The 12,247-nt window shown below is 41.3% G+C and overlaps 1 protein-coding gene across 1 annotated transcript; it reads left to right on the top strand.

The window, feature by feature from the left end:
* Window positions 1-1,044: 1,044 nt before the first annotated feature.
* On the top strand, window positions 1,045-9,457 carry LOC110086777 (uncharacterized). The gene is made up of 2 exons (XM_020807942.3): window positions 1,045-1,504; window positions 4,695-9,457. Exon 2 carries the CDS (start codon window positions 4,744-4,746, stop codon window positions 7,648-7,650), a length of 2,907 nt encoding a protein of 968 aa, XP_020663601.3. The 5' UTR covers window positions 1,045-1,504; window positions 4,695-4,743; the 3' UTR covers window positions 7,651-9,457.
* The last annotated feature ends 2,790 nt before the right edge of the window (window positions 9,458-12,247 follow it).

Here is a 12,247-nt window from a genome sequence, read left to right as displayed (position 1 = left end):
ATGCGAGGGAATTCTTGGATAGAGAGGATGGAGGATGAACCAAAAAAAAAGTCTCAAAGCAAATGAATAAAAGCCAAAGACATCCGAACACTCACAAAATGTAGAAAGCTAGAATACTTTGCCACCTAAGAGAAATGAAAAACCTAGAGTATGCCAGCTGATCATTGGAGTTAAAATGAGAAAAAAAGTACTGTACAGCAAAGAGAAGACCTCTAGAACATGGGTGAATTTTTTGGATGCAATACCAAATCATTGTTTAAAGCTGCTCCGTCCAACGTCCATATAGCTTCCACATGTCTCACCTCTGAACAAGAAAAAGAAGAATCACACTAAAATCGGTATTCTTTTACCTCTGCTGGGGAACAATAATTGTATTAAAATGAAAGTGAGGGAGGAGGCTCATTCTTCATTCCTAGTTCTTTATATTTTTGTTCTTTTAAAAAAAAATCATGGCTTTTCTTTATATTTTTATACAGCACTGGGTGCTTCTTCATGTGCCAGCAAGTCAATTCTGACTTATGGTGACCTTTTTCAGGGTTTTCCAGGTAGAGAATATTTTGAAGTTCTTTACCGTTCCCTTCTTCTGGAGGTGCCCTGGGACCGTGCAGCTTGCCCAAGGCCACCCAGGCTGGCTTTTCTCCCTGGAGGCTCAGTGGGGAATCAAACTCCCAATCTTTGGCTGTGCAGCCAGACACCTAAACCACTGACCTATCCAGCCAGCTCAGGTGTTTCATAGGAACTTAAATAATGGCCAGAAACCTACTGGTGTGTGACTTGCTGCTGCTAATTGCAGCTAATTTACAGGGTGCTGGAGCATGTATTGGTTGTGTACCTGGTCACAGAACCGAGGGCATACCCAATCACACCTGAGATTTTATTTTATTATTTATTTATTATTGGATTTTTACCTGAGATGTGTCTTAACAACTTGTCAGATAGCCAGGATTAGGCAGATCACGTTACATAAACTTTAGAATAAAAGCAAAAGGAGTCTGTCTAAAGATTGTAGATAATATTAAGAAAAATAACAAGGAATCTTGTCACAATTTAAAGTTGGGAAAGGCTCTAAGCAGAATAAGCTTGCTTTCGTGATCACTAGCCCATTTCTTTAGACACATCAGATCTGGATGCAACTTCCCAGTGGGTTGTGAATTTAGCTTGATGGCACTGTACAAGTAGAACCCACACCACACTCTCCTTAACAAGACACTTATATGCCTTTCGCCTGCCATCAACCCACCTTCCTCGGCTGCAGGTTTCTTTAGTTTGTCAGCTACCTCTCACCAGCAACTGGAAAGGAGAACACTGCATTGTAACATGTAAGAAACAAAACTAAAAACATGTAAGAAACTCCAGTTCACTTCCCCCTTGAGCAGACAAAAAGTAATAATGCAAGCTAATTAAAAAGGAAAGACACCCTCCCCCACAAGACCGAAAAATAGACTGCGATTATACTAAATCAAACTCGAAGTCACTAAGGAACAAGAAGGCTGGGGAGAATAAGGTAGGAATCCTTTACAGTTTTGTTGTCATCTTTAAAAGTAACAGATTTGTTTCAGTGTGAGGTTCGGTGAATTATAATCCACTTTTTCAGACACTAAATTCAGTTCATACAGAAATAAATCTGTTCACCTTAAAAGTGCCATGTTGCTTAACGTTTTTTTATTTTGATTTGGCTTTTTTATGCCTTTTAAAATGCATCTATGTTTTTTTCATTTATTGTATTTGTATCTTTGAGGTTTTTTTGTATTTTGTGTAAACCGCCCAGAGTAGACATGTTCTAAGTGGGTGGTATAGAAGTCTAATAAAGTAAAATACATTATACAAACTCAAACAGACTAATAAGACTACCTCTTTGAATATATGTAACAAAGGCATGGATTAGATAGGAGGATAGAAAGCTAGCATGTACCAAAGTAGACCCATAGACTCCTTGGACTGGCAGTGATAGTTTTCTAGGCGGAGGGACAAAATAATTTCCTCTGCATGGATATTCCTGACCTTTCAATCACTCACTAATCAACCCTGATTAATTTCTAAAATCAGACAAGGCCAGGATACAAGACAAGCAAGAATTATGTCACTAGAGGTGGAGGATAATTAGTGATTTTTCTAAGTACTTTTTAGTTATTTTCCACGGACGTGTTTTAGGTGTCCAGCAACACCTTCAGTGGAATTGTTTGCAGTTTTCTGTCATTATCTTATCAAGCTCAAGGTGTGTGTGCGGGGGGGGGGGGGTTGTTTGTCTTTTGCTTGCTTTTAGGCACAAGAAAGTAAGTAACATAATTTAGATTTAGGAATTACATCTTGAGGGTAACAGAATAACTTGAGTATCTTACAGTTCTGGGAAAAGGCTGCATGGTCATAGAAATGATACAACAAATGCAGGAACAGGTGATATCTTTTACTGACCATTAAATTTAATCAACCTGCATTTTTATTGTTTGAATGACTATGCCACCTTTTCCTGATTTTTCCTGTATTGTAAGAAGCCACAGATCAGGGTATCAACTGAAGACCAACATGAATTCTTAAATATAATGGACTTTTGGTACCAAACAAGCAGTATTGCATGCTAAAGAAATCACCCACCAGATTAAGCTATTTATTTGGCCTTAATTCGGCTTAAACTGACTGTTTTGGTGGTTTAACTAAATTCCTAATCCTAACTCTGTTAGAGGCAGACCATGCTTCTGGCCATTCTTTCCTCCCCTAGGAAAGTCTTTGAATTTTAAAAAAAGTGGAAAGGGGAAATGAGGGAGGCTCAGATCGCATGACTCTCTTTGAGATGGGCTGTAAATTCCAGACTATTAGCTGAGGTGGGCTTGAAAACAACATCCTTCCCCCCTCCATCGGCCTTTTGCAGACTGCACTATTTCCAAGTAAGTAGCTAGCATGGCCTCAACATCAGCCACGTGAGAGACATTAATAACAGCATACAATTTTGGAGCGACCTACAAGAACTTGATGCACAGTCATGAAGAAGATGATTTATCATTGAAAGCTCGCTGTTTATTGTTTTGTTTTTGTTTTATATTCTTAAATATCACCTGTTCCTGCATTTGTAGAATAACTTGAGGGGAGCTTTAAAAATACTTCTGAAAAAGTAACTTTCCAACTGTTGCTTTCCATGTGCCTTGTGACAAGTGTTTTCTGATGCCCTCCCCTGGCCCCTGCTGACCCTCCAGCCTCAAGTGAGCAAAGATAATGGGCCATTTGTAGAAAATGGAGAAAAAGGAGAGAGGGTTGGAGTCTTAGGGTGTCACAGATGCTGATCTGGGAAAGGAGAAGCATTTAAAAGACAGCACGTTTCCACCCTGCAGAAGAATTATTTGAGGTATGCTTATGCCCTACAGAGGAACTGAGAGGAAGCAGCTTTCACCAAGCAGCCCTCCCAGTGCAGAGTTGATTTCTGCTTTCGTTTTCCTGTTTATTGCAGAGCAGGTGCATTATTAAACTTTGCACATGCTTAAGAACACTACGGTGGGGAGGTGATGGCAATTGTCAACTTCTGCCACATTGATGGATCTTGAACTCACATTTTTGTCTATGAAAGGTTTATACAACCAGTCTGTAAAACACTTAATATGTACTCTAATGGGAAACAAAACAGAGAGACTGTATGAAATAAAATCAAATGTTAGGTAGGTGCAGAGCCTCAAAATATATATGGGGGTCCAAAATTAAAAGGGAGAAGATAGAGATGGAAATGAGTTTGACCGAATTGTAGCTTTCAGGTGGCATGACTGCTGAAAGGCTGGATTTTGCCTAAGCTGAGAGGGGTGTCTTTGTTGCAAACAATGCATGATTTGCCAATTTAGCTCTCTTTTTCTTCTCTTAAGCCCCTCAATCATTTTCCCCATTAAACCTGTTGTAGAAACCACCTCTGCCAAATATTGTTAATTTCTCTTGGCTTTGACCTTTTCCAGTGGTTCACGTCTATCTCTGCAGTAGCTGCAATCCGTAGTTAGGACCTGCATTATGTATGTTCTCCTTGGCATTCTGGTTCTCAGCCTTTGACCTTCCAGATATTTTGGACTTCAGCTCCCAGACTCCGTTGCCATTGTCCAAGCTAGGTGGGGGGTTCTGGGATATATACATTTCCCAGAATTAAATACAGTTCCCAGAACCCCCCACGTAGCTTGGACAATGGCAATGAAGTCTGGGAGCTGAAGTCTATATTCTATTATTTATTTATTTATTTATTTATTTATTTATTTATTTATTTATTTATTTATTTATTTATTTATTTATTTATTTATTGCCGTTTTACACCATCTTTTTTCTGGCATTGGACTCAGTGTAGCTCAAAAATAACTTAAAAAGAGAAGAATTAAATACAACATATTCAATTTGCTCCTAGAATTCCTCCCCTCGAGAAAAAATCATGGGCAAATTCAAATAACCACAGCCGCCCCAAGTAGACATGGTCTAGAGGGGCGGGGTATTAATTTAATTAATTAATTGGACTGTAGAGCTAGAATGGACACTATGGATGATCAAATATGTGAGGCACATTGGGGAATTGAACTTTCAACTTCTGGCTCCATGGACAGATACCGAGCTATCCAGAAATCACAAATTATCTCCTGCACTGCTGTTTTCATAGTGTTTTCCATCATACACCCCTCCCCTTTTCCTTGTTACACATAAGAATGTAGTCCTGCTTCACGGTAAATTTTCTTTGGTTTTAGATTCATTTGGTGATGTAACAGCTTTTGGCACTGAGGATCATTCTCACCAATGGGCCGAATGAGTCTCCTGCACCCTCTCGTGGCTTTTATTCTACTGAACACTCAAGAGGCCGCTGCCTACGGCTTCAGGAACTGCATACAGTCTGAAAGCAACCCAGGGTATTTCAAGTGCATGCAGCGCTTCATAAACTCCATCTCTAGTGTTGTGGATGACCTTCCTGGGAATGCAACTGTGATCAATGCATCTCTTAACTCCATTATATCCTTGCCTTACGGGAGCTTCCGCCACCTCCCGGCGCTGAAGACTTTGCATCTGAGCCACAACAAAATGGAAAAGATAGAAGATGGGGCCTTTGAGAATCTCTCTGCCTTGCAGAACCTCAACCTCTCCTGCAATTATCTCACAAATTTATCCAGCGATATCTTTCAAGGTTTGGACAACCTTACCGTCCTCCTTTTGCATAATAACTATTTGCATACAATCCATCGGGACACACTGAACCCATTACAAAACCTCCTGAAACTAGATCTCCAGTTCAACAGCTTTGGAAGCTTTGAAGAAATCGTTCAAAGCTTGCAGAGACTGAGGCGGCTGAGGCAGCTCAATTTGTGCAACAATAATCTGACACTCCTCAAGTCTGAGCTAAGCCTTCCTGTTTCCTTGTCTTACCTCTTCGTCTGCAACAATTCCCTGAGTCGGGTGGACGGTAATGAACGACAGTTCCTGAAGAATGTGAAGGTACTAGACCTTTCTTTCAACAAGATCTCCAATGTCTCTTCCTTTGCTACAGTCAGCCTCCGAAATCTAAGCAGTCTACAGTTGAAAGGGACCGGCATTGACATCTTCCAACTTCTAAATATTTCTGACCTGCAGCCTCACTGCTTGGACTATTCAGGGTTGCAATTAAATAAATGGTCACAGTTAATCGAGCTGTGCCAGTATCTTCAGAGATCCAACCGTTCCTTGCATCATCTGCTTCTACAGAAGAACAATCTCAGGAACCTGAGCAGCAACATCTTCTCAACATGTCCTCCCATCCAGATGCTGGACCTTTCCAGGAACCATCTCAGATCAGTCAGTTGTATAACAAATATATTGGATGTGAGAACGCAAAACCAACTCCGGACTTTGGTGGTGGAGCACAACTTGTTGAATAGTCTAAGGTACTGCTTAAACAGCACTGCCTTAGAACAGCTGACAACGATCTCCTTCCGTTTCAATCGCATCCTCTCAGTCCGCAGCTTTGCTTTCCACTATGCCCCTAACCTGCAGACCCTCCACCTCAATATCAACATCATAGCTTATTTGGACAAAAAAGCCTTAAGGGGTTTAAGACAGCTCATTGAGTTGCGCTTAGATAATAACCTTCTTACTGATATCTATGAAGAGAGCTTTGATGACTTGAGTAGCCTGCTGACACTCAATCTTCGGAACAATCGTATTTCCGTCCTCTTTCCTGGTGTCTTCAAGAATCTTGGAAAGCTTCATATCCTGGACCTGGGGGGGAACAATATCCGCCGTTTGACCAATGGGTCATTTGAGGGACTGCAGAATCTGAACAATCTCTACCTGGATGGCAATCGTATTGAAAACATTAGCTACACCTTTTTTCATGCAGTGGAGAGAACTCTTAAAGTCCTGGACCTAATGGGCAACCGGATACACTATATCAGCATGAAGCAGGACCATCCGCCTCCATTTCTGAACCTGCAACACGTTTACGATCTCAAGCTCCAGGCTCAACAACCCTATGGTTTGAAAATCATCCCGCCAAAATTCTTCAAAGGCTTGGTCTCCTTGCGTAGCCTCTTTCTGTCGGAAAATAAGATCCTCTCGATTGCACCAGATGTCTTTGATGACCTAAAACAGTTGGAATATCTAAGTATGACTGATAGCAGTAATGGTATGGGGAACTTTCCACCTGGTATCTTCAAGAATCTTAGAAACCTGACTAGTCTCAACTTGGAGAATGCTGGCATTCACACATTGACTTTGGAGGTCTTTGGCAACCTTACAGGATTGCGCAACCTCTTTCTAGGGAAAAATGAGCTGCAGACAGTCAATAGCAGTGTGATAGAAAAGCTCACCTCATTGCGATACCTCGACCTGCGTAAATGCCCCTTGTCTTGCACCTGTGATAACATCGACTTCCAGAGGTGGCTGTATAACGGTCAGGTTCAGGTTGTTTATTTGTACAACTACACCTGCGGTGCTGGGCAACACTCCAGTTATGTGTATAGCTTTGATACCCATGTCTGTTACCAAGATGTGGGTTTCTACCTGTTCCTTGTCACTTTCCCCGCTCTATTGCTTCACATACTGCTATCTTTCCTCTACCACCGTACCTACTGGCAGTTAAAATATCATTTCTACATCTTACGTGCTTGGGTCAGCAATCACTGGAGGCGGGGCAAAGATGAGCATTATAAATTTGATGCTTTCGTCTCTTATAACTCCACTGACGAGAGGTGGGTTTTGGAGCACCTGGTGCCCAGACTTGAGAAAGGAGGGAGTCCCGTCTTTCGCCTCTGTCTCCATCATCGGGACTTTCAGCCAGGGAAGTATATCATAGACAACATTGTGGACAGCATCCATAACAGTCGGCACACCATATGTATCATCAGCAGGAATTACCTGCAGAGCGAATGGTGCTCGATGGAGATTCAGCTTGCCAGCTATCGCCTCTTTGATGAGCTGAAAGATGTTCTCATCCCCATTTTCTTAGAGGCCATTCCTGAGCGTGAGCTCTCTGCCTATCACCGGATGCGGAAAGTCATGCTGAAAAAGACCTATATTGCATGGCCTCCAGAACCCGAAGCTCAGAATTTGTTCTGGGCTAAGTTAAGGACGGCTCTAAAAGCTGGCAACTCTGAGGAAGTGCAAGAGGAAGAGATGGCGTACTGGTCTGCTGAAGACAGTAAACTAGCTTTGGAATCAAATGGCAAGATGGAGTAGGAGGAAGGGAGAATCATCCAAGGCACTAGTTTTCCAAACAAGAACACACTGTACAAGATTTGCTGAAAACAGCATGAGGGGGCTTGGATTTAGCACAAGGAAACAAGGAGTCCTGTTGTTGAGACACATTAAAGACTAATGGACAAGATCCTGTTACTCAACATGATCATGTAAGGTCTTTTTCTGGCTTTCCATCATATACCCAGGCAACCTCTGGTAGTGCAACTGGGTGTTCAACAGCCAGAGATGTGTGAAAACAGAGGGCAGGATTTGGTCTTGCTACAATCATGACCGAGCTTTCTCACATAGAATAATGAGTGGTAGAAGGCTAAGATAGTGGTGGGGGGGGAGGACACTACATCACTGCAGATGGCAAGAAATACACTCCAAATATTGCTCCACATGTCAAACTCCAAGCAAGTGGAAATGCACCTCTCTGGTATAATAATTCTAATTTAAAAGTCTGGCGACTCTGATGTCATAGGAGCAATGAAGGTGCTGCATTTATTTTTGGGGTTAGGGTTCAGTGCCTCACCTGTAAAGTTTGGATTAAAAGCTGGAGCAGAATCATTGTCCCAACGACACCTGACTCAACTGTCCTAATGAACTGTTCTCATGTTTTATTTTCAGGGAGTTCTCAATACAGAGCATTTTAAAATGTAGCATCCATTTTTGAGTGGCACAGTCCATTGTACCATCTCATGCTGCTACACATGTAGGCCAGGCTTATTCTGCACAACCCTTTTACATTCCCCTAATAAAACATGAGAAAAAAAATAAATGGGTGTTGGGCTAAACTTGTCCCATGCATCTGGTAACACTAACAATCCAGAGAGCAGAAATCAAGGTAGACCCACCACATCTATCCAAATTTTGGATGCTGGGTGTCTTCCTTAAAATCTGGTGTAGACGCGGAAGACTTTGGCTCTTGTATATTTGTAAATATATGCAGCTTGTGGATAAATAAGCATAAACAAACATCCATGATGGGTGTGTGCTTAGAGTTCTGAGTAAGTGGGTTTCATCCACAAAAGCTTCCCATTTGTTTTATTTTTTAGTGGTCCAGAAAAAGGTATTGCCTGCTCTTGCATTTGTGTAATCCTCTCGACCCCACAAGCCCTTCTTCCCTTTTTCATAAATAATACAGAACACCAACAACCTCTAGTAACTTCCTTTCAAAGGGTAAGGGGATGTGTTTTGAAGCTTTTCACTGCCAAAAGAAGCATGACAAGATGAGTGCCCTGTATATTAATAACATGTTTATTCGCTAAGTAGTACAGGTTTTAATGAAGCCAAAATGGTACCTTCTATAAAAAAAGAAGGAAGTCTGAAGTTTGAAGAAGTACAGCTAAACTTTTAGAGGCAAAAAAAAGTATAAAGGGCAATGAGGAGGTAAGCCTACTGTTATCTAGAAAAGGCCACAGCTGGCTGGAGGGTTGAATAGGATGACACAACACTGTGATATTTTTATACCGTTTCCACCTCTATAGAGAGGTTTTGTAGCTCATGAAGACACACACAGCTCAGGAAAACATGGAAAAAACATACTGAACAATACAATTTACTTCATGAGCATTTAAATTCATGCAAAACTCCCTGGTTGTGTAACAGTACATGGATCATTAAGGAAACCCATTGTTCTGCTAAGCAGAAGTTCATTCTCTGCTCTAAAGGGGCACTTCAAGATCCTTTGCAAAATGCTGGCTACTTCAGAGATGTCATTAGCCACATATACTGTACAATGGTGCTTGGAAGATTTTTGAATGCAGAGGTGGAGGGCTGAGTTCTAATAAATATTTAACTCTTGCAGGAGTATTAATTACATCGTCTGCCTGTGGTGGTTATGAGAACAGCACTTACGGTTTCTTCTAAACACCCTAAGGCCTTTAACTAATTAACCTTCAAAACACTGTGAGAAGGAGAAGGTAATAATGATCTTCATATAAGAGGTAGCAGAACTTCCAACAAGGATGATCCATAGAGAAGCAGAACTCATAGTTGTCTCCTAGCTTTCCACACCCCCACCTGGTACTCCGCTGCAGATTTTGGTTGATTTTCTCTCAAGGAGACCCCTACATTTAAGGCTGTTCCTCAGAAGACTTCCACTAGCGTCATCTTCATCTGGAAAGTCAGCCTCTGAGACTTCTGAGGGTCCAGGGACAGCGATGGTGCCATCTGGGAGTTCCACCTCCCGGACCTTCAAGGATCCAAAGGACTTCTCTTGTGGGGCCATAACACCATGTGATGTGACATGATCCATAGTTCCACCAGGTGGAAAACGGTTAGCTGTATCTACTCAGTTGTTGTTGGAAAGGGAAGGCTCTGTAGCTCAGTGGGAGATAGCATGTTTTCATGCAAAATGCCCATGGTATTTCTTGTGGAAGAGGCCAGTAACACATGATGGAAAAACCTAGCTGAGACCCTGGATATTGTGCCCAGTTAAAACAATATTGAGTTGAGTGGAGAAATACTTTGATCTGCTATAAGGTAAATATATTCCATTTCAAAGGCAAGGCTGTTTTTAGTGTTTTGAGCTGCTGCAACGGTAGAACACTATAACTTGTGACACTGTCATTGCAGTGGTCCAGAAGCCCTTGCACATGATCAAGCCTAAGGAAACTAGATTATTCTAGCTATGTTAATGCTACTATTTCTGGGTCTGGATAACCTAGCCAGAAATGTAAGCGCTGCAGGGAATGACTGATATTGTATGGATCTGTAAGCTGATCTCTGTGTTATACAGTGACAGAGAGGCAGGAGGGAGCACAGTGGCTGTGTAGAACAGCATGTAACTCCCCCTCTACTCCCCCCCTCCCCAAAGCTTATTTCTTCCAAAAGAGAAAGCAGAATAAGCAAATTACCTCTGCCTGAAATCTCCTAGATATAAACCATGAGGGGGCGGAAAACAAGAACAAGGACAAAATGCAGTAGCTGGTTCTGGTCACTCCATACCCCAGGCAGATGATGACTCTTCTGTCACTCTTGAACTCCCTAAGATACTTAAGACTGAGCTGACCAACCTGAATCTGCCCTTGGAATGGTATTACAGAGCCTAGCAACGTGTCTGAGAACAGGCAAGCCAAACCGGTATAATTATTCTTTATTTATGAGACTGGTTTCCATAACAGTGTAGAGGGGTATCAGGCATGATTTAAATTGTTTTAACAAACCTGTATCTCAGCCTTACTACAAGCAACTCAAGGTGACATTTATGAACATATCACATTTTATCTTCATGAAAAGCATGGGGGAGGGGGGGGAGGTAAAAGACACTGTCACTGTGGTCAAAGTGAAACGTGGTAATACAAGGCCTGCTCTCCTCCTTTGAGAGATCTCTGACAATATATGCAAGTTTTGATGCAAAACTGCTGTGTGCCCTCTGCCCTTCAGTAAGTGGAGATTGTTTTGCTAATCTTTACACCTTGATATGGTAGGCTGGCAATATTAGCTTTGTAACAGATGGGAGTGGGTATGCAGAGACTTTGTGACTGGGGTCATCATTCTAGTGAGTTTGCAGAGATACAAGGCTTATGTAGCATTTTCCCCTGAGTATATGGTATGTGTCATCTTCTATAAGTAAGAGATGTCCAGGGTTTAGAAAAGCCGCTTTTTTAGACTACAGCATCCAACATCCCCAAGCCTGCAGGATGATTCTGAGGTTTGTAGTCCAAAAATGTCTCATGACACATGTCTGCTTAACATTCCATAAGCACTATAAGATTCGCTTCTGTAATTTCCTTGGTTTGGTTAGATGAGTATCTTGCATTGACCATCATATTAGCAATTATCCCTTTCTTTCTAAAGTTATTGCTATGAAGCTTTTCACATCAAGCATGATTTACCAGGAAATAATATGCTCAAGTAACTGTTGTAAAAGAACGGGGGGGGGGGGATACCAAAGATAAATTAGAGATTGATGTTTGCTTACCGAACAGTGAAAAGCAAGCCAAAGGAACAGCAAATGCCTACAGGCGGAATCTTCTAATGTCAGCACAGAGGGGCTCAGAGTGCATTTGGGTAGCTGTTGCATCCTATCATCAGCAGAAGCAAAGTAATCGGGGAGAAAAATCTTTTGATATAGTCACACCAATTCATTTTGTGTGATTTACTCTTGAAAAGAGTTGCACCTACACATCACTTTTCAACTGGAGGTCTGTTTCTACATTTCTTAGTATAGAATTGAATACCTCATGAAACTCATTTAACTAGCCACTGTTCTACAGAATAAATTTGAATTTTCTCTTCTGTAAAGTTAGTACTTCATAAAGATGCAAAGAATCCCATGGATATAATCCAAATTTTTTTTTTTTAAAAAATCCCTTATCAATGAAGGATGTTAAGTAACGGCATTTACACACAAAAATGTATGCTCTAATATCACTCAGATTATGATGAGAGTAATAATTAAGACTGTTCTAGCTTTAGTAAAATGTTTTAAGTCTTGGATTAATCCATGTCAAAACAGAAACAAGAAAATAATACTCTTGAAATATGGTAGCTTAATGGAGTCAAGTAACATCATTATTCTTTACATACCCCTAGGCAACTAGCCTGCACCCTTTGCTTGTACTGTAAAGCTCTCTGTGGGCTCTCACAT

The sequence above is a fragment of the Pogona vitticeps genome, chromosome 9, assembly GCF_051106095.1.
Source record: "Pogona vitticeps strain Pit_001003342236 chromosome 9, PviZW2.1, whole genome shotgun sequence".
NCBI classification, from domain to species: domain Eukaryota; kingdom Metazoa; phylum Chordata; class Lepidosauria; order Squamata; family Agamidae; genus Pogona; species Pogona vitticeps.
The sequence above is the reverse complement of the archived record's forward strand: the minus strand, read 5'-3'. Positions and strand labels throughout refer to the sequence as shown.

Bases quoted from the DNA above. Each gene is read 5' to 3' on its own strand.
- LOC110086777 (XM_020807942.3), top strand. From the start codon at position 4,744: ATGGGCCGAATGAGTCTCCTGCACCCTCTCGTGGCTTTTATTCTACTG.